The sequence below is a fragment of the Nannobrachium achirus genome (assembly GCF_963921795.1).
Source record: "Nannobrachium achirus genome assembly, chromosome: 5".
Taxonomy (NCBI): Eukaryota; Metazoa; Chordata; class Actinopteri; order Myctophiformes; family Myctophidae; genus Nannobrachium; species Nannobrachium achirus.
The window spans coordinates 61,810,273-61,833,514 of record NC_137814.1 but is presented as its reverse complement, the minus strand read 5'-3'; the positions used below and the strand labels follow the sequence as shown (position 1 = coordinate 61,833,514).

Genomic DNA, 23,242 nt, shown 5'->3' with positions numbered 1-23,242 from the left:
AGTGAGTAATGTGTTCGGTGTTTCTGTCAACTCCTGTGTCTGTGTTCACGCCCGTAGCCAATCAGGTACTAGCATTCCTGGTGACGTCACCATCGACAAGTGCGATCTGATACGCGACAGATATCCCGAACGTAGGACTTGCGCGCTCTGCTGGTGCACAAATAGGCCATACGAGGCGCAAGTTGGCACCTCAACAGAGTGCACAGCTTACTTCAACACCTGTGTGGGATTTGTTTCAAGTGACGCTGTTGAGCAGCCTATTAAAATAAATGCAGAGATTTGACGTTGTTCCTTTGCTCTATGTATAGCTCAATTCAATAAACGCGTAAAGGCACTGCTTACTTCACACTTAGTTAGATTTTTTTGTTTTTTAATTTTTGAGTGGTGGTAAACCGCTCCATAGAGTGGCTGTGCGTGTGTCTGTAGCCTTTTTCCTCAGCGTTTTGCCATAGCAAAACGTGTGTGTGTAGCATAGCCTGTACATCCTATACTCAAATCCTAGTCTGAAGACGTTATGCAAGCACGACCACCGCTCACTTCACATTGGGTGTGATTTTTTTTTATAGCTTGGTGTCCACAACATATTTCGCAATTATGTTAACTATAGTGGACATATATATATATTATAATATGTAGAAAGATGCAATTCCGGTAAATTGCGAGTGTGGTTGCCGCTTTTACACTTTCCCGTTCAAGTCAATGGGGTTACTCTATAAAGGTGATGTCACCCAAGAATACTGCTTCCTCATTGGCTAAAATTGTATCTAGAAATAATAAAGCTGCACTGTTGTACTATAGTGTGTTGCCCTGTTGTGAAACCACACTAACGATCTTCCTCTCCTCCCATCCCGGTGGTAAGTAAGGTCGGGGAGTGGCTTATTGTCAGTATCAGCCAGTAACCCGCAGGGGTCTGTCCTTGTTTCAATGCGCTAAACCGCTGGGAGATGGATTGCTGAGGTGGAGCGCCACACCTACCATCAACTCCCAGGACTTGCGCACCCAAGCCGTGCTGCTCATGCGCTGAGTTTGCGGTGTCCGGAATCGATCCCATGACCTTGTGGTCCAAAGGCGAGAGCTCTACCGACTGAGCTACCCGGACACTAATCTCCTAATTAGTCCTAATCTACGCTGTGCCAACCAAGAGTGTAAGGATCCCTGGTGTTCTCCGAAAACTAAGTTTGAGGAACAGTGGCTTAGAGCGTCCGATAAAGACCACCAACCTTATCATTGCGTTGACTTCTTTTTTTTTACCTCCACCAGTGGTAGTCCAGGGGTACTGGGGTAGTCATGGCGGAATCAGCTCCCAACACAGACTGAGCATCTTGTTCTGCTGCAGCTGGTTCCCTGGCCGTGCTGTTTGGTCCGCCAGTCCTCCAGCATACGCTCCAGCTCCTAATACCGCGAGAAGAAGCCCAAGCTTATTGTTGTCCCGGATCAGTTCCTGGATCAGCTTTTCTCGTTCCCTATCGCCTGCCACCGTCCTCCCAACATGGAGCACCACACTTGGGTGGTGGTGGACGGATTGAAGGTGGGTACCGGAGTAAAATGGGGGTGATAGTTAGTGGAAGATTTGATGGGGTTTGATGGCTGTGCTGTGAAGGTTCAGGTGTATAGGTAAGACTGTAGCCAGGATTGGAGCATCATATTCAGTTAAGTTGGTCCCACATCCACACATGGTGGCATCACTGGAATGCCCACAATGTCCTCTTGATCACGCCATTTCTCGGCCGAAACCACCAGGACTCCAAATGTATGCTTTGGTCTGTAACTGTGACAGTTCACTAATGTAGATGTTTACAGTGTAAACTGACGTCCCAGACATTACAAACAAGGGTTTTTGAATCCATATAGTATACATATAATGGTATCTAACACAAAATAAAATAACAAACTGTCCGCATTGATAATTGTAACATTAGTGTTAATGAAAGACGCGTGTTACCGAATGTTAACATACATCTAGTTGAACTAGAAGATATAACCTAGTTAAAGTATACTTTATACCCATTTTTTTTTTTATTTCTTATGTCACGTCAATAATATAAACTAGTGAAATATTACTTATTGGATGCATTGACACCGGAGGTTATCAATGGATGCCCATAGACGAACGAGTACATGCTGGACTCAACCACGCATACCCATCTGGCGAGCTATGATTATTGTTCCAATAGCAAAGGCAGGAGACATCACCAAGGACGACAACTACAGAGTATTAGATGTCTACAAAAGGGACACATGGTGTGTACATGGGGCCCTTGACAATCAGGTAAAAACAACAGGAAAAACATTTATATTACCATAGTATTCTTTTTATTTCTATTTTTTTAGCATGGGTGTGGTGCAAACATATTTTGTTTACATGTTAATCACAGAAGAGTCTTTAAGGCCAGTGAGTTTCAGGTGGAGAAAATTTAAACTTCTACCTTTTTCTTTCAAATGAAAATGTAAAACGGGTCAAAATGACATGAACAGAATTTAGGGTTAATGGAGTGTATAGTGCCTTTGAGAAGGTTCTCTTTGTCAATATTGGGTGTTGGGTGACGTCAGAGCAACTTATATAAGACGCAGGTGTTGAAGATGACTAGATGTCAAGAGACGGACAGATAAAGGAGATAGATTCAGAGACAAGTAGACAGTAAACAGAAAAAATAGTAAGATGCCTTGCTGGACATTACATCTTGAAGGCCCAGAGGGCGACAGTCATGCTGCGGTTTCTGTGGGAGACAAGGTGTACTTCTTTGGAGGCTCCTATGAGTACGAACGGGACCAGATGGGTGTGCGCGTGTTCAACACATTGTGTTTGCGCTGGACGGTGTTGCCTCCGGTGTCAACTGTGACAGGAGGATGTCTGCCGCATGAGGTTCCCTCCATGCGCCGGGGCCACAGAGCCGCGCTGGTAGATGGCATCGTCTATCTATGGGGAGGACGCAATTACAACACCCCAGCAGGTGTACTTGACCAACTTCGGGCTGGCCACACCCTCCCATCGCTTTACTGCAATGCACTGTACGCATTTGACGTCAACACCCACAGATGGTTCAAGCCCAGGGTGTCTGGCACCGTTCCCGAGGGGAGGTTCAACCACTCGGTCTGTGCCTTGGGGAAGGTCCTGTACATTCACGGAGGTCTGGTGTTATCCCATCGCGATAGATACTTCAATGACCTCTCCAAGTTGGACACCGCCACGATGGTCTGGTCTTTAATCGACGCCAAAGGCACTTCTCCCCCCACTGTTTCATGGCACTCTGCCAACATGATCGGGACAAAGATGTTTGTGTTTGGGGGAGAAGTGTTCAGGGGAAGATACTGCAAGGACATGAGGGTGTTCGACACGGAGACCAACAGCTGGCTGAGCACGACGAAACACCGCACGGAAGGACGGTGTGATCATTCGGCCTTTGTCCACAACGGGGAGCTGTACATATTCGGTGGCTATGACACTAAGCAGATCTTAAAGGATCTGTGGAGTTTCAACCCAGAAACCTTCTCCTGGAAGAGGGTTCAGTCGACGTTCAGACGTTCAGCCCAGAGGCCATGTTCAGTAATGGATACTAGCATTTGCTGTTGCATTGTGGGAGAGCGTGTGATCTTTATAGGAAGCTCAGGCCTGTATGTCTTAGACTTGAATCCACTTATGAAGACGCTATGCAAGCTAGCGGTCATTCAGTATGGTCTGGACCAGTCGGGCCTTCCACACAACACCAGGTGGGAACTGGCAGCCATGACACACCAAAAGAAAAACTAACATTCCAATTACGATTATGTCAGTGGTCTATCTATTGAATGAGTTTCCAGAGGTCAGGGTGGACATGAAAAAATACAGATTGCTAATTACTATAAATATTTTAGTTTTGGAAAGATGAATTGTCCCCCACTTTTGTGATGTTCCAAGATCAAATAGCTCAACTACTTCCGCTAGAAAAATTGACATTTGAAAACAACCGAGGACGGGTCTTTGGTCCCCATTGTTTTCTCAAATGAGTGATGAGACCACTGTTTGATATGGAATGTAGGAAGTGAGTCGTTCATTTGCTGATGTTGTTGTTGCTGTCCCCTTTATTAGTGTGGTTTGATTGATTGATTGATTGATTGAAGACTTTATTAGAAGTTTGCATAGGAAAAGGTACAGTTTCATGACGGTACAGTTCACTGGTACAAGGTCTACTAAAAGGAGATCCATGAAAAGACTAAGCTTATTTCCACTGGAAACCATTGAAGTATCTCATATAACATTGAATGACAGACAAATAGAACACAGTACTATGCAGTAGATATGTAAAGAAAAACAAAAAAAAAGACAGTAAGTCTAAAAACAAACAGTATATGGTTGCCCAACAGGGAAACACATTATAGTCCAAGGGAAACTTAATAGACTTCTAGGGTAACTGTTTATAGACCTCTATGGTAACCTTTCCGCTGCCATTGGAAATGGCAGGGATATGGAATCAATAGGGAATCAATGGGAGTGGGAATCAGTAGGGAATCAATAAACCCTTTTGCAAATCCCGCCCCATTCTGCCCTGTTACTATGATGGGACATTAACCCTGGGCAGATTGTTTTTATAGTGGAGGTGGATGGGATTTTTTTTCCCCTTCAAAGCCTCATTACAGCTATATAAAGTACCAAAGGAAAAACACCTAGGTGATATTAATAAAAAGGGAAGACAAAGGTACAGTAGTTACATTGCAAAACAGGGGATTTACCCGAAAATATATGTTTTAATTTGTTTAATCCCAGTGGGACAGAATCCTCTTTGCAGATTCTTTTATAGTGGTAGTGGATGCGATTTTTTTTCCCTTCATAGCCTCATTACAGCTATATAAAGTACCACAAAAAACACATCTACGTGATATTAATAAAAAGGGAAGAAAAAGGTACAGTAATTACATAGCAAAACAGTAGTTTTCCCCCGAAAAATAAATGTTTAATTAGTTTAATCCTCTGGATCAGAGATAGAAAGAGAAGCGCATTGCATCTTGGGTACTAGGAAGAGGACAGAGAGAATGTTTCTCCTCACATAATAGGCTGGCTTTTCGTAATTCTGCCCATTTAAATTATATGTACCCAATCGTGACTCTTAGACCATTGATAAGGTACATGTGAACTAGTTTGTTGAAGCTTATTCGTTATGATGAGCGAGATCGCTTGACGCTTGCCGTCGCTATCACCGTACCGGCCGATCTCCGTGTCGCGCACTGCGGACAGTTTTTGAAAGGCTGAAGCAACATTCTCCACTGCACAAACTCCACCCCCGATAGCAAAAAGTGAATGTTTTTTTCTGGTTGGCCAGTCAGGGAGTCTCAGGGACCAATCAGAAGGCTGACAAACGGTCTATTGGTGGAGCTTCATATGACAGTTAGCTTACTGCAGAATATAGTCAGTAACCGTCAGCAACCACACTCGCAATTTCAAATTGCATCTTTCCTAGTTGTTTATTGTTATTATTCTTTTCTTGTTTGTTTTTGTTTCGTTTTTTTGTCTGTTTTCATTATTTACTATATATAGACTTATAAATCTGCAGGAATCACTGCTTTAATTTAATCATGTATGTTATCTTCATTATTTCTTTATACATCAGTCAGCCAAGTTCTCCTCAAAACCTTGTACTGACAGTACAAAGGCAGGGCCCATAGCCAATGAGGTGCAGCCATATATGGTGTTGTTACATGCGAGCTCACACTGTTTCGTAGGAACAGTATTTCTAGCCTCACATTTCTAGCCTTGCAGCTACGAGGCGTTGTGAGCTTGTAGATCGGCTATTTTCGGCTAAGAAGTTTGGTGTAGAGGGGGAAAAGAGCAGACTAAGTACAGAGGGAAAGGTCAAGTTTATTAAGTACTGACAAGTGGATATGTATCTGAAAACACAAATTGACATGAATCCAAAATACACAGATGACTGTGCTGTCAAGCGATGAAACTATATAGAATCTATGAACAGGTTGTGGGGGTCCCAGCTTCATCTCTCTCTCTCAACTAAAGGGTCCCTGATTCATCTCTCTCTCTCAACTAAAGGGTCCCTGATTCATCTCTCTCTCTCTCAACTAAAGGTGTCCGCACACTACCGGACAATCGGGGCATTTAATTACCCTCCAGACAAACGGGCTGCCTCCAACTGAATCGGGCCCGACTATCAGGCATACATTTCTAGAGCCCAGCCGAGTGGCTCGGAGGAAGATCGAGGGTAGCAATATTTAGAGGCAAACATTGTGAAAATAGCAGATCTACATGCTAGATCTGCTATTTTCACAATAGAAAGTATTATTTATTATTCTTTTTTCAACTTCGACTTTCGACTTTCTCTGGTGGGGGTCGACTTGTGTAATGAAGTCGACTGAGTCGACTTGTCGACTTTTTCGTTAATGCCCTACTGGACGTGGGCACTGGGCAGTGTCCGGAGGCCCACGAAGGGAATGCAAGAGAGGGACATCTGAAAATAGTTTGCGAGGTTGAACACCAGCAGGGGTCCTATGTTCGTCCACGCTTTACCCCTCATCCATAAACTTCTTTGCCTTTTTTTCTTTACTATTTTGAAAAACATTTCTAAATAGTTCAAATCAAATGTAGATCTTCTATGTTCAGTTCGTGCCGGTTGTGGTGGGCCGGTCTGGGCTGTCGTAGATTAGAGGTTATCATGATTGATTATATGTGACGTTATAGAGTAGATCATGTATTCATTGATTATATTAAATATCTAGGTCTTTATGATGATACTAATACTTGATAGTTAGGAGTAGAGAGGCCTTTAGTAGGCCTCAGTAACTATTGTTTTGGTAAAGCCTATCTTGTTATGGTACGCCTCGTTCCAGAGGCCTTGAAGCCACACAGTATAACTCTAGTGTTTGACCATTCCTCTTGGCAGAACTACTTTACCACTGCCCCTGTCCATGATATCATGTTACATTAACTTGACCACACCACCACCTAATATAATTGTCTTGTCTCCTAATTTTCTCATGATTATTGATTGATCTGAATTCCACCACAGGGCCAAGATGCCAAGGCCGAATTTATGTCTCGGTCCGGCCCTGGTTCTGCCAGACAGCGACCATCTACAGCAGGGGTCTTCAACGTTTTCAGGCCAAGGACCCCTTAGTCGAGGCGTTGTGAGCTCGTAGATCGGCTATTTTTGGCAAAGGTTCTCAGAATATGGACGTTAGGGTTCAAGTGGTTAATATAACTAGACCAGGTCAACCTGGTTGTGCCAGACCCCGGTTCTGCCAACCCTCTGGGCCTATAAATTTAATGTCTGTCATCATCATTTATGACATCATGCCTTTTGTAGGCATGTCATCATCATGTCATCATCATATATACCCTTTATATAGAAAACCCGGACAGACAGACAGACCGACATTTGCTTATGTAGGCCTACCCATTTCATGGGTCTGGCAAAAAGGAGAAAAAAAGGTTTCTATCACAAAATGATTTGAAGGACCCCCTATGGTAACTCTGAGGACCCCCTAGGGATCCCGGACCCCCTGTTGAAGACGCCTGATCTACAGGCCCTTTACCACTGGGCGCGATAAAGATAACGATGTGAAGGCGTTCACATCAATTATGACGCTGCCATCCACTTCAATTGAAAACTATACATTTTTGAGCGGTGGTAAACCGCTCCATAGAGTGGCTGTGCGTGTGTCTGTAGCCACTTTTCCTCTGCGTTTTGCCATAGCAATGTGTTTTTCCTCAGCGTTTTGCCATAGCAATGTGTGTGTGTGTGTGTGTAGCCATATTACATCACCAATTACATCCTAGACCTATCTGTAGCCACTTTTCCTCAGCGTTTTGCCATAGCAATGTGTGTGTGTGTGTAGCCTGTATTACATCACCAATTACATCCTAGACCTATATCCTGCGTGTGTCTGTAGCCACTTTTTCCTCAGCGTTAGCAATGTGTGTGTGTCTAGCCTGTACTTGTCATGTGAAGCTCAACCAATCCTAGACTTGTAGCCTGTACATCCTAGACTTATATCCTAGTCTGAAGACGTTATGCAAACACGACCACTGCTCACTTCACTTTGGGTGTGATTTTTATCCTTATCGTTATCATGCCCTGCAGTGGCAAAGGGCCTTTAGAGTTATGCCTGATTTATACTTAGTTGTAGGTTTCGTGCACCACAAATAGCTGATCTACAAGCTTTGTTATCACACACACACACACACACACACACACACACACACACACACACACACACACACACACACACACACACACACACACACACAGCGATGATGTCCTCGCAAGTATAGTAATACAGATGTGTGCATGCGTGCGTGCGTGTATGTTTAAAGTTGTACTATGTAACTTTTTTTATAAAACAAATCTTAAAATTCTCCTAACTATTAAATCACAAAAGTTTTAGAAGATCCGCGCCGTGAATTTCAGCCTGTAAAGCCTTCTCTATATGTAAACTGAGATCCTTGCCGTGGACCGGATCTCGCGCCAAAATTGCGTCATCACACTACCGGCCAATCACAGCGAGGGTTATACAACTGCCGGCCAATCACAGCGCATCTTGAAGTGGGGTCGCTATGGCAGCCATATTTGTTGTCGCCCGTTTGTACCATCCCTTCTCTAGGTAATTTCGCCTACCAGGCAGGGTGAAGGAGTCCGTATCTCTGGAATTACTGAACGCACAGGAACAAGGGACCCCTTAAAAGATAGATCTCAGCGAGGTGGAGGCAGACGCGGGGGTCTGAAGGTACGAAAAACGGACGAAAGACGCGGACGCGACCGCGGTTTGCTATAGGGCTAATGACCACTAGTTGGGCAACTTACACAGTATGGCTTTAATATTTCACACGCTTAGCTCATGCTGTTACTAAACCATTCTAACTATATTGTCACCTCTTTCTATTTATAATGGTCCTCACGCACGCACGCGCGCACGCACACACACACACACACACACACACACACACACACACACACACACACACACACACACACACACACACACACACACACACACAGTACAGATATGGTCACTGACACAGACAGAGCCCCCACCCACCCAAAGCTGCCGTCCTATATTCTGCCCATATCTCTACCCCCCCCCCCCCCCTCTCTGTCACACACACATACACACACACACACACACACACACACACACACACATACACACACACACACACACACACACACACACACACACACACACACACACACACACACACACACACACACACACCACACCACGTTACATAAAGCCCCTCCGTGCAAGCAAGCAAGGTGGCTTGCTGCCTGTTGCTAGGCAACTAGCCCCTCGGGCACGGCTGTGGTTCTGATTGGCCGGCCGGCTCGCACCTGAGCGAACGGCCAGCCCAAATATGGTCAACGAGGGCAGAGGAGGCGAGGAGAGAGGAAACGAGGAGTCAGGAAACAGTGGGGAAGTAATATATATATATACACACACACACACACACACACACACACACACACACACACACACACACACACACACACACACACACACACACACACACAGTAATGAATAAGTACATACTCCATTGGTTCTCAGTGTGGAGTAAATTAATTAACTATTTAACTGAACTAAATTATTTATATATTACGTACCAAATGGACCCGTAACACTGTAACACTGAGAGTGTACAAATGGAACCAAAAGGACCAGTATGGCTTAAGTGAACACAGGATATGTAGATTGGTTGCATCCCAGAGATTATTATTATTAATAATATATTATTAATTGTAATTAATTAAAAACTGGGATCAAACTGAGGTCCTTGAAATGACAAGGGTTTGAGAACCACGGCGATGACAGTTGATTGACGGACAGCTATCACTCCTCTCCTCTCCTCTCCTCTCCTCTCCTCTCCTCTCCTCTCCTCTCCTCTCCTCTCCTCTCCTCTCCTCTCCTCTCCTCTCCTCCTCCCTCAATTCAATACAAAGGAGCTTTATTGGCATGAGAAAACATACGTTTACATTGCCAAAGCAAGTGTTCAAGTCTCTCTCTCTCTCTCTCTCTCTCTCTCTCTCTCTCTCTCTCTCTCTCTCTCTCTCTCTCTCTCCTCTCTCTCTCTCTCTCTAACAGATGGTCCTCTCCTCCATCTTAGCGGTCCTGGAAACCACAGAGGAGGAGGAGGAGGCAGTTGCCATGACAACAGCATCAATGCGCTGCTGGCTCTGCTGCTGCTGCCTAAAAAAAGCAAAAGCAAACAGTCACTTACTTCCTGTCCCTGTCCCTGTCTCTGTATCCCTGACAAAACCATATATGGACATATGAATGTCCAGGGGCAGTGGTCCTCAAAGCTTTTATCATGTTAGCTCACAACGTTTGACACCACAACATATTGTGTGAGCTGATTTTGATATTATATTAACTGATATTGCTGCAATATTAACTGTTTTGCTGCAATATTAACTGATATTGCTGCAACTGTTTTGCTGCTATATTAAAACAGTTCTACTGCCATATCTATTATTTATTTATTTGTGCTGGTGCCATCAAAAAGTAGCTTACCTTTGCGATGTTATAGAGTATGATCTATGGATCATTTCCAAACATAATAATTTTCAATGGACACATATCTGTACTGTAGCCAAACTGACAGCAGGGGGAAGCCTTATGCAAGGAAGGCTGGGTCGCTAAATCTCTTTCACATTTCCTGACTTACTTTGAGAAGCCAAAACGGATCCCGGATTAGCAGCCTGGGAATCTAGTAAATTCACTCTCTTTTTGGTGATATGGCCCCAGAAAACAATGGTTTAGTGATGAAGAGTGATGACTCATCACTTTTCACCACTTTTCACTTTTCTGGGGCCATTTCTAGCCCAAGGAATGTTTTTTTTTTTGTGCAAAACAAATGCTTGCAATGGATTCAGCATCATGACAAATCCCTCACATTCTACTTGCCCAGGAAAAAAAGATTTTTCTGGGTATTTTCCTCCTGTATAGAAAGTCAATGGGAGCCCAACTTGATTTGGCCGCTGTGGCGACCCCGATAGTCGCAGACTCGGCGCCCTAGCTAAATCATTAGAGCATGCCCTGGGCTACATCTGTGCAAAATGTGGCGCTTTTAGACTGATTAGCGCGAAATATCCCTAACGGCCCGACTATAAACCAGTACTTCTCAAACCTTTTCATGTTGCGGACCCCAAATTGACACTTATTAGCCCGGATTTGAAAAGATATGCTTTAGCAGTGATTTTCAACCATTTAAATTTCTAGGACCCCCAGTTTGACATCATTAGGCTCCGGGTGCCCATATACCCCAATTTATATTGTAAATGATTCCATTTGTGGTGTAGAGCCTACCCACTACTATGGTTCCATTTGTACACTCTCTGAGTTACATAGGCCTACCCATAAGGGTCCATTTGGTTCCCAATTATCATTTAGCTGGGGACCCCCTGGAACTCCTTCAAGGACCCCTGGGAGTCCCCGGACCCCACTTTGAGAACCAATGTGTTAAACGATCTATTGCTTGGATGCATATAGGCTTAATATGGAGTTAGATATAATTCAATAATGCAAATTCAACCCGATTTTGTGTTGACAAATTTAGAGCTGAATATATTCAAGTGTTTGCCTACAAGCCGTGGTGGAAAAGTATTCACGTTTTTTACTCAAGTAAAAGCATCAATACTGCAATGTAGAAATACTCTGTTACAAGTAAATGATCCCAAATTAAAAAAAATACTTCAGTAAAAGTACAGATGTTTGGTATCAAATGTATTTAAGTACCAGAAAGTATTCATTATGCAGAATGTACCATTTCCATCTTGCCCTAGTTCAGTGGTTCTCAACCTGTGGGTTGGGAGACTCGGGACCCCCTGGGGGCTCCACAAATTATGATGATTAACTTAATGTGCTTGGGCACCTTCCCGTTTGCCTCAAAGTGCCCTTTTGCAAAATGTATGCCCTGCCCAAGATACCTGGCTCTTATCAAGATGAACATTTGACATATATAATTATAATTTCACTATCATAATTATTATTTATAGCCTAATTATAATTTAAATGAGCTGCCTGCCATCAGTCAGTTTTATTTTGACTTTTCATTATGATGCAGAGATGTCAAGTGCCCTCCCACCTCATTAACCTTGCAACTACAAACATTTCTCTTTGTAGCCTATTGGCCATCATTCCCAGTCTTGGAATAATGGCCAATAGGCAACAAGGAGCAATGTTAATTATTTTTTATTTATTTATTACATGTCCAGTCCCACGAAAGTTTTTGTGGGACAGTTTGCTCTGAAGCATGGCCTACATCTGGCCTACATCTTGTCTACATCTGGCCTACATCTGGTCTACATCTGGCCTACATCTGGCCTACATCTGGTCTACATCTGGCCTACATCTGGCCTACATCTGGCCTACATCTGGTCTACATCTGCTCTACATCTGGCCTACATCTTGGCACAAAGCGCTCAAAGTGTGTTGTACGCCCAGGGTCACATTGGCCAAGCTTCGCGGGACTCTTGAAATAAATAGCACCACTCACTTCACACTAGGTGTGATTTTCTTTTTTGCCTGTGGTGGAGATCATATTGTTGACATGAAAATGCCTGTTTGAGAAGTGTTGTGTTAAACTGACACAGTCTAATATTTATGCTGCCTTCCACAGCAGTCTCACTCTATGACAAAGTTTTTCTTTTTTCAGGTGCTTTTGTGGCCGTGTGTGTGGGTCTGTCTGTCTGTTTGTCTGTCTGTCTGTCTGTCTGTCTGTCTGTCTGTCTGTCTGTCTGTCTGTCTGTCTGTCTGTCTGTCTGTCTCCGGGTATGTAGCCTGCAGTAACCTTTTCTGACCACACATGTTAAGGGAGGGGCGCTGTTGTTCAGGATAGGCCAGGCATAGGCCAGGCACACTCACACACAAACACACACAGGGGGCACACACACACACACACACACACACACACACACACACACACACACACACACACACACACACACACACACACACACACACACACACAGGGGGCACACACACACACACACACACACACACACACACACACACACACACACACACACACACACACACACACACACACACACACACACACCACCGCTCAGTTCACACAAGTGTGATTTTTTGTATTATTGCAGTATTGGGTTGTGTTGGTAGTATTGAGTATTATTTGCTTGTGTTTGACCTGGTGGAGAGATACTTGGGTCGTACTGAATAGCATTGAATGTTATGAACACTTTTGTTTGGCACGTGCATTGATTGAGTTGAGTTGCGTTGTGATTTAAGTATTGCTATTTGTGTTGTGACATGACACTTATGAGCGTTGACTGTTTTTTTGACACTTTATATATTCTTCTTTTTATTGTGCCTTGCTCTTTTTACTGTACACAACAGTACTTTTTTTTTTTCATACTTCTCTGTAACTTTGTAAACCTTAAACTGCTGTGCTGCCTCCTTGCGACTGATTTCCCCCTTGGGATAATAAAGGTATCTATCTATCTATCTATCTATCTATCTATCTATCTATATATCTATTACAGATCTAGTATAGATGTGAGTAATATATGACAATTGTATTCTTTGCCCATGTTGCATTTTCACATACTTCGGTCTTAGCCCAAAGTCCGTTAAACAACAATAAAATAAGATCTGGTTGTCCCAGAGGTTTTGAGTTCAGGGACATTTGATTTCAGACATACTAACAAGATCACACGGATTGCTAGGAAAGGGCTCCATCTTGTGACAAAGCAGAGGTACTACACATACATGCTCCTCACACAGGCTTTCATTTATCAATGGAGTGTAAAAAATGGTCTATTTTTTTCACCAAATTTTGCGTAGGGCAACGTTTGCGTGGCATTTATCTGGAGGACCGAATTGTCATGTGAAGCTTGACCAATCCTCAAAGTATGGTCTCATTGGACATTTTCAATCATCCAATCATCAGACCGGGACGGACGTTACACACATATTCTGGATGTACGGGACAGATAAAACCTGTTAATTCTGGACTGGAATGACCATATATGGACTTGAACGGAACACACAAAGCCACTCCTTGGAAGCGGCTTTCACCGCTTCAAAAATATATATATATATTAGTATTGATTTTTAAACCAAATATCCCCTGGGCGTGTAGCATGGGTGTAGTGCAAAGATATTTTTGTAAATGTTAATCACAGAAGAATCTTTAAGGCCAGTGAGTTCTAGGTGGAAAAAATGTAAACTTCTTCCTTTTTTTCAAATTAAAATGTAAAAAGGGTCAAAATGACCCGAACAGAAAGGGTTAAACAAGTGTAGCAGACAAGCAGAGTGACTCACTGCATCAGCCTGTTGGCCTCAAAACTGCATTATCTCCCCCACCATCTGCGGGGAAATCCCTTTGGTCTGGTGGTCACGACGGTATAGACTCCCACAGGGGAGACGCGTTACCCAACATTTCATCATCATCTTTGTTATCAATTCTATGACAAAGTCAACAGCTTCTATTTCAGCACGTTAACTTTCCAAGAATTGAATGGTTGCCGCTTCTATTAGCTTGAAGACAAAAAAGGGTGACATCATCCTTTGATTTTGTAAAAGATAACTGCATTGGACATAAAAGAAATGAGCGGACACAGGCATGTATAAAAAATTAAACCCCTTTATTGTGTTCTCCGATACAAAAGAAATAGAAAAAAGAAATGTTGATATGGATGGTTGGGGGGGGGGGGGGGAGGGGGGTCCAGGATTGGGGGCAGAGCCAGGGACGTGTGCAGCAGGGGGATTGGTCGTTTTTTAAATGAAGTTTGAGGCTTGAAAGGGTCCAGGATTGGTCAGTGCGAGACAAGGGCGACACGGGACGCGATAGTGGAATCCGTAAGATACGGGTCTGAATAAATTATAATCCGCGGCTTGTGATTGGCTGAACAGAGGTCGGAAGCGTTCCGCTGTTTTCACTTGGACCGTGCGGAGGCGCCGAAAGTCGGGGTTATGAAGATTTACTATTCTGTACCCCAGTATACAGTATGTAACTCGGACAGCGCTGTCGACTCATGCAACCTTCGCAGCGCTCAACACGGCAACTGGCTCGCTGCCGCTCGCTCGCTGGTGTCTCACGTGGATCAAGGTCGCCTGTGACAGCGTGCCTCCGTTGTGGTCACCGAAAATCTAGTGTACACACATTTGTAGCCCCCCCCCCATGTCTGTGTAGCCTACACACTCTCGGAGTTGAGTAAGCAATGAGGATTTAGATTGGGGTACACTCGTTTTTTACATTTTAATTCAAGGTCTCCCAGTTTGATAATGCATTATGCCACGATACTTTCTTTTTTTTAAACTTTTGACATGATTATTATATATTTTTTTACTCTGGGAACCTAATCTCACAGATTCTTGTGTTAATTGTGAAAATGGACACTGGGTCATTTAGTACGCCTGGTGGTCCCCGGACTAGACGTTGCGTTGATCCGGGTGGTCATATTAAAAACGGAAGGAGCGGCTCGGTTCAGTTCCCGTTTGATCCCCTCCTTCCCTTCCCTCGCCTCCTCTCCTCGCCTTCTCCCGTGTCTCCTTGACGGAAGGATAAGCCCTATATGACCTCCGCTGCTATAGCTCCGGAATGAGGCGCGTTAAAGTCACCACTCAACATGTTTAATAAGCCCATTTAGGCCAAGAATTATTGAATGCTTTAGCTATTGAAAAATAGCAGATATACAAGCTCACATCTGCGAGCTTGTAGATCTGCTATTTTTTTTAAAGTCGTGAAAATGTGTACAAAGCGAACGTTTGTAACTAAAATTTTGCTTCTGGGGGGGGTCCCTGGAACTAAATATTTTGAGATGGGGGTCCGTGGCCAAATAAATATCAGTTTGGGGGTCCTTCACATGAAAAGGTTTGAGAACCACTGACACAGTAGTCTCTCAAGAACAGACTAACTGAGCTCCAGTTAAGTGAAAAGGACCTTTTCTTTGACGATGGCTAGCCAGATTGCTGACATAGAAACATAGGTTTTTCAAAAAACCTTAGAAGGATTAAAAAGACACTTATAGAATCGGGTCAAAATTTCAATTTTCACGATTTTTCAAAAATAGCAGATCTACAAGCTCGCAGCGCGGCACTCGGTGCCGCGCTGTGAGCTTGTATATCTGCTATTTTTCAATAGTTAAAGCATAAAATAATGATACACAATAATGTGTACCCGTTCACTCAACACGTTTAACGTCGGGCACCCTCTGGCCTAGTGGTCCAGGCGCATACCACATAGGCACTGATGCCTGACAGCTTGTCGCGGGTTCGAATGCCGATCCCGACGACCTTTGCTGCGTGTCACTCCCCATGGCTCTCTCGTTTCCTGTCAGTCTAATGTCCTATCAATAAAGACCTGTCAGTCTAATGTCCTATCAATAAAGGCATAAAAGCCTAAAACTATCTTTAAAAAAAAAAAAGTCCCTACTCCACAGGTCCAATTAACCTGTGGTCTAAAATCCTTCAGAAACATCAATCTCTGTCAAATAAATATACACGACAAGTATTTCCCTTTCCTCCCAAAAAAGACGTACATTACCTTTTCTTTGCTATCTTTGCCCTCATTTAACCCAGATAAGGTTAAGCAGGGTTCCTCAGGACTCTATACTAGGGTGGTTATTGTGTCTGCTATTGTGGGGAAAGGGTTTCTTTCGCCTTGTGAGATCATTGATCGGCTATGTTGTCTGCGAAAGCTTTCCCCACAATACAGATGCCGGGGGTTTACGTGATGTGAGCCCCGATTCATGCTGTCATGGGGCGACCGCCGCGTCGACCCGACGAGCTCACAAACGCGTCGCATCCGTGACACGGCGTGCGCTCGCAAGGTCTCCTATTCTCCGGCATTCTCGACGCGCGACACCATGGTGCGACGGCACATGAATTATGCTTTAGCACAGTGGTTCTCAACCTGCGGGCCCCCCAAATTATTTTGGGGGGTCCCCAGATGATTAACTTAATGTGCAACATTGTTTTCTCACTCAACAGTAAACAAACCAACATAAGGTTTAAGTGTATAGCACATTTCTAAAGTGACAATTTAAGGACTTTTTAATACATCTAAAATGACAAATTAAACATTGGTCAAATTGTCAAATATTAGAGTCAGATATTGTGAAAATAACCGATCTACATGCTACAAGCATGTACTGTAGATCTGCTATTTTCACAAAAAGCACCATGTAGATGTGCTATTTTCACAATAGAACCGTGTTATACAAAATGTAACGCCGCAACTCTAAGTGCTCGTCAGGGTGGGGTGGGGGGCGTCCCCAGGTAAAATGTGATTATTTTGGGGGATTATTTTGCGGGGTTCTCAAAAAGGTTGAGAACCACTGCTTTAGCATTCCAAATCACTGTGAATTATTCACAATTCTTAATCCTCAAGAACAATAGGTAACCCAAGAGAATGTAGGCTACACCCAACACGCCGACGAAAACAACAAGGCAGTCACTTCCTGGTTGACGCGGCGCACGGTGGCGTTGGGTTATGAATAAAGGGAGCGCTTGGTTTCCCCGTTGGTCCACTCAGATGCCATGCATACTTCACAAGGGTCATCGCTAGGGGTGGAGCTCGTTCATCTTTTATTGATAATGAGCACCTTATCGATCCTGCTTATTGAGATGGGATTTTATCAAGCCCACTATTGAGCGTTTTCTAATATTTTGTGGAAAGACGTGAGACAAATTCGGAATAGAACCGGTATCTTTTTTTCATTGGCCAGTTGTTTGTGACTGTGAGTTTGTGTCTGACAGCCATCTATGAAGGTGACAATTGACAAAAGTAACAAACATTGTCATTAAATATCATTAAAACAATCGTTCATCAGCATGCGATACGTGTTAAATGGCTTTATATCATGAATAGTACTGTAATCATTTCTTGATCGCCTCTTGTCTTGATTGTTTAAACATAACGCCATGGACCGCTATGCTCGATAACAGACTCGACAAGCCCAAATCTTATCGATACCGGGTACTCAATAAATGTGTTATCAGGTTTGTAGCGGACTCTTGTTTCGAGCTCCATCCCTAGTCATCGCCAATGTTGGCTCGTGATGGAAATATTTCTTTTCTTTCTCCAAAATTTAATTTTTGCCACGGACATAAGCGGACAATAATATCACACATAATATAAACGCATACATAAAGAGATAGCCCTGAATGACCATAAGAGGTCAGTAACTCTTGAGAGTGTGCAAATGTTCCATGTGTACACTCTCAGAGCTATGGGGGTCCTTGCAAACAAAATCTTTGAAAACCCACTAGTACTAGTGGACTCATAATGTGCCATAGTGTCGTAGTAAATCATACAGTAGTAGTCATACACAATTCAGAAGAAAACATTCAGTAATTGGGTCTATGATCAAAATAAGAACATCATAGTGGTGTGTAAAAAAATAAAAATAAAAAAAATTGCCACGGACAAGGCCAAGTCTTTGTCCGGGTACGGACGTATTGCCGACCTCTCCTCCTTGCATAATGCTGCGTTTAGTGAGGCTTGGGTTGGACGTCAGGCTGTCGTCAGGATTGTGGAAGTCCGAGAGACACATTTGAGTGATAAAAATCCATATTAATGCTATTAGAGGTGTATGCAGAATGTGAAGAACCATCGGTATTGTAATGTTTTGTTTGAACAACATATTGACTTTTTCGCCGGCCTGTTCTTTGCGTTCAGGCCGGCCAGCCCGGCCTGCCTAACCCACCAGTGTTTCTCCTGTGCGTCGGTGTTCTCAATATCGGTTCGGGGGAACCGCCAGGCGTACCAAACGGACATTAGGCCATGTGCATTAGGCCACTCTTTTTTTTATTATTTCTTTTATTTTTTTTCCTTAATTGGGACCCCAATCTGCACTGTAAAAGGTGTCACTCACGAGTAACAGGCTGAGGGTGAAGTGAGACTTTAGAAAACTACACCGCGGACCCAGGGGGGTCCCCAAATTATTTTGGGGGGTCCCCAGATGATTAACATAACGTGCAATGTCGTTTTCTCACTCAACAACTTAACGTGCAATGTCGTTTTCTCACAAAAACGTTTAAGTGTATAGAGGGTATCAGCACAATTCTAAAGTGGCTAAGGACTTGTTTAATACTTCTAAAATGACAAATTAAACATTGGCCAAATTGTCGGATATTAGAGGCTCCCCCTGCTCTACACGGTTGGGGCCTGTGTAGGCTATCGGAGTTAAGTCAGAGCCGAGCGTTATACAGCGTAGATTGGGGGTAAAAGTTTAGTTCAGCTCCAGTTTGAAAATGCATTAGGCCAATGCATTCCTTCTTCTTATTCCCTTAACCCGACCCCATAATCTTCACTGTAAAACGTGTCACTCATTATTTTTCTTTCTTAATTTCCCTTGATGGGACCCCAATCTCCACTAGGGCATTCACGAATAGGGATTTTTAGTATTCGAATTATTCGTCCTCAAAGTATTCGAATAGTCAAATATTCGACTGGACTGGCCAAACTGTCAAATATTAAGTAAGCAAGAGGCGAACATTGTGAAAATAGCCGATCTACATGCTCACAACGCCTCGCAACGTTCAAATATGTTTATTTTGGGGGTTACGGCCTAAAAAGGTTTGAGAACCCCTGGTTCTCATCCACCAGGGGCATTGACAAATCTTTCTTATGACTTCCTATCTAGCCAAGCTTTATAAACTATATATTTTTTAAAGAGAAAACAATAAAAAAAAAAAAGAAAAAAAAGTGAATATTGGACTTAGGTGGACAACGTCGAATAGTGACTTTGATATTCGAATATTTGAATATTTGGTGAATGTCCTAATCTGCACTGTAAAACGTGTCACTCAGAGTAACAACAACAAAAAAACAAAAGTGTCAATTTGGACTCCTGCTGGTCCCCCTGGACCGCCCTAGCGTCGAGCACCGGCAAAGTCCCACTAAGAGGGAGAGGTTCTTTCCAAACCTCCTGGTCACATTTCCTTTGTTTTCTCCCCAACGTGTTCAGGCCAGTTCCGTCTATATTCGCCAGCGCTTGTCCTTGGTGTCCACCTACACCACCTCCTCCTCCCCCAACTCCTCCTCCAGCGTCCCACTAAGAAGGATAAGTTCTCCAAACCTAGACCTCCTCAGACATAGAGGGTATGCGCGTGACACCATCATCATCATCATACCCGGAAGTTATGCGCATTAAGAACGCCTACTGAGTGGCAAAAGAACTACTTTCTGGTCTCGACAGCCCATACGTCCCAACGGAAAAGTCCAATCCGACTGCATTAAACGAGGATAAACAACGGTTAAACCCACTTTGCCACTCGATTCGCCACTCACGTTATACATGCGCGTACCCTCTATTACATTTCGTTCGTGTTTTTTTTTATCCCCACGTTTTCAGGCCAGTTCCGTCTTATCCGCCATCAGCGTTTCCCCTTGGTGTCCGCTCCCTCCTCCGCCGCTAACACCACCCGCTCCCGTTCCCCCTCCCCCTCCTCCTCCTCCCGTTCCCCCCACCCCTCCTCCTCCCCCGCCCGCCGCCGCTGGCGACGACACCCCCTCGGCGGAGGAGCTGCTGGTGGGCGGCGCCAGCAACGTCCGTCGCGCGGTGGCGTACGCGTGGTGGTGCGAGCCCTTCATCCCACCGCCGTGGCCGTGCCCGTGGCCGTGGCCGTGCAGGTTGTTGTGGTTGTCGTTGAGGATCTGCTTCTGCTTCTGGCGGTTGAGCGACTGCACCAGGCCCAGCACCACGGCGGCCAGCGAGTACTGGCCGGCGCCGCGCCGCGGCCCCGCCATCAGCGGGTTGGGCGGCGCCGAGCGGCCCAGCAGGAAGTGCGTGCGGATCTTGCCCTCCTGCTCGCTGATGCCCTTGACGTAGATCTCGCCGCGGTACTCGAAGGCGAAGCCGCGCTCCTTCAGGATGAGGAAGGTCTCCTCGGGCACCTGAGGAGGGGGGGGGGGGGGGGGGGCGTACCGGGAAGTTAAAGAGATAGTTCAATCACACTTTTGAATACTTGTCCACCAACGTTAATTAGTTAATAAGTAAGACGTTAGTAACCACAGTGTTAACAACCCGGAAATTAACAACAAGGAAATTAGCAACCATGAAGTTAATGACCAGGAATTAAGTTAACAGTTCTACTGCTAGATTTATTATTTATTTATTGGGGCTGGTGCCAGCAAAAAGCAGCTTACCTTTGCGATGTTATAGAAAAAGATCTATTCATTATTTCCAAACGATTCTTTTTTTTAAATATTATATCTGTACTTTAGCCAAGCTGGCGGCAGAGGGCAGCTTTATGCAAAGAATGGATGTGAATTGGGCCGCTCCGCTTGCCATCGTTCAGAGCATAGAAATGCATAATCTAGATCAGTCCACAGAGAACAGCCAGGAAGTGAATTGGACATCATTGATGTTGTGGTGGAGATTTGAAAGCAGCATTACGGGAGATGTTTTTATTTACTTTGCACACCCGTGCGACCCCTCATCAGCTAACAGTCATCAGACAAGGTAAAAGAACGAGCGTTCATATTGAAGTTCACCAAAAATATGTATCTTGTTCACTGTAACACTGCTGTACACAACAGTACTTTTTCCTTTTACATGCATCCCTGTAACTACTGTAAATACTTTCCCCCTTTGGACAATAAAGTTATCTAATCTATCTATCTATTTGATGTGTACAGTACAGTACACCCAAAAGGGTAAACAGTGACACCATAGGGTCAGGGGAGATGTGGCTTAATTGTCTCTTCATTGTGTTCTACACACTGTCTATTCATTTGACGTAGGTATTTTCCTTGCTTGCCGTACATTTCTCTGCATTAAAAACTAGGGCCAGAGCCCTGTATTATGAGCTTGTATAAAAGTTAGGGCCAGAGACCTGTATTTTGCCGCTGACTCCGGTGCTGTCCATCCTGCTGGCCAGGTTCACCGTCTTCCCCCAGATGTCGTACTGCGGCTTCTTGGCGCCGATCACCCCGGCAACCACCGAGCCATGGGCCATGCCTGGAAAGAAATGGGGGTGGCAAGAAATAAGCCATGTCTAAAATAGCAAAAATAGTGGGTCTACAAGCTGTCAACGCGTCGCTGAGAGCTTGTAGATCAGGGTTCCCCAATTAGTTTTCCCCAAGGGCCGAATTATGTCTAGGGTACCAAGCCGAGGGCCGGGGTGACGGTGGTGTTCCCGCTACTCCAGCGACAGTTCAGATATCGTCGTTGTCCGGTGAAATTTGTGTATGTCCAAAACCGTTCGTTTTGCATTTATCATTTTAAAAATGATTTAAACTAGTGAGAACAGCCAATCTACAAGCACACAACGCCTCGCACCGCGAGGCGTTGTGTGCCGAGGCGTTGTGTGCTTGTAGATCGGCTGTTTTCACTACTTTTGTGCGACGGCCTTGTATGAAGAAGCAGGGCTTTACTTTGCGAAAGAACGTACACATTTGGAGATACGAGGTTTCCACCCAACAACGACGATACACTAGTGTTGTTGCTGCTCTTATACCACCATTATTACTGGGGTTGGTGGGGGCCAGACAGTAACCCCCCCGCGGGCCGCAAATGGCCCGCGGGCTGCCTATTGGGGAACCCTGTTGTAGATCAACTATTTTCACTATTTGCTTGGAGGCAAAAAGAGAAAATGTTTGAAAGTGTTCGCCTGCATGCATAAAATGACTGAATTTAAGGTTAAAGGTGAACACTAGGGGGTGACAGTTGCCCTCCCCTGATGCCCCAAATGACAACCCTGCCTGGAAACCGGTGGGCCGTGAAGTACATTTATTCAAGTTTTTGTTTACTTAGGAATTCACTTAAAGGACCTACACCATGAATTTTCACTTTTTCTATTTTAAAACCTTTTTTTGGGGTCCCACTGGCACCTTCTATCCTCACAAAGTCCTATTTCTGTACATTGTGTCTTTCTCTGGTTTTGGGAAGACAGAGATGAAAAGCTTTCCACGGGTTCTCAGAACAGTGCTGTTCTGAGAGTTGACGCATGTGACGTCACACGCGTTTCCCGTTTTTTTTTCAGAGTCAAAAAAAAAAAAAATTCAAAAAAAAATTTCAAAACTTTTTATTTTTCAAAAACAAATTTCAAAACATTTTTTTTTCAAAACATTTTTTTTTCAATTTTTTTTTTTCAAAAACTGTCAAAAAGTAAAAAAAAAATTATTATTTTTTTCAAAACTTTTCAAAAAACTTTTTTTTTCAAAAACTTTTTTTTCAAAAAATTTTTTTTTCAAAACTTTTTTTCAAAATTTTTTTTCAAAAAAAATTTTTTTTTTCAAAAACTGTCAAAAAGTTAAAAAAAAATATATATTTTTTTTTTTTTCAAAACTTTT

The 23,242-nt window shown here is 43.9% G+C and overlaps 2 protein-coding genes across 2 annotated transcripts in view; one reads left to right on the top strand and one right to left on the bottom strand.

Moving 5' to 3' along the window:
- Positions 1 to 2,659: 2,659 nt before the first annotated feature.
- LOC308285243 (kelch domain-containing protein 3-like) lies at positions 2,660 to 3,748 on the top strand (the record flags this gene model as incomplete). Its single annotated transcript, XM_080725962.1, has 1 exon — positions 2,660 to 3,748. One exon carries the CDS (start codon positions 2,660 to 2,662, stop codon positions 3,746 to 3,748), a length of 1,089 nt encoding a protein of 362 aa, XP_080582088.1.
- Positions 3,749 to 19,818: 16,070 nt separating this feature from the next.
- Positions 19,819 to 23,242, bottom strand: part of adcy8 (adenylate cyclase 8 (brain)) — a gene marked incomplete at both ends in the record, with an annotated part of 274,511 nt that continues 271,087 nt past the window's right edge. The window contains 3 exons of the mRNA XM_080725959.1: positions 19,819 to 19,845; positions 20,417 to 20,842; positions 21,784 to 21,908. Of these exons, the coding sequence (XP_080582085.1) occupies positions 19,819 to 19,845; positions 20,417 to 20,842; positions 21,784 to 21,908 (578 nt within the window). The remainder of the gene's footprint in view (positions 19,846 to 20,416; positions 20,843 to 21,783; positions 21,909 to 23,242) is intronic.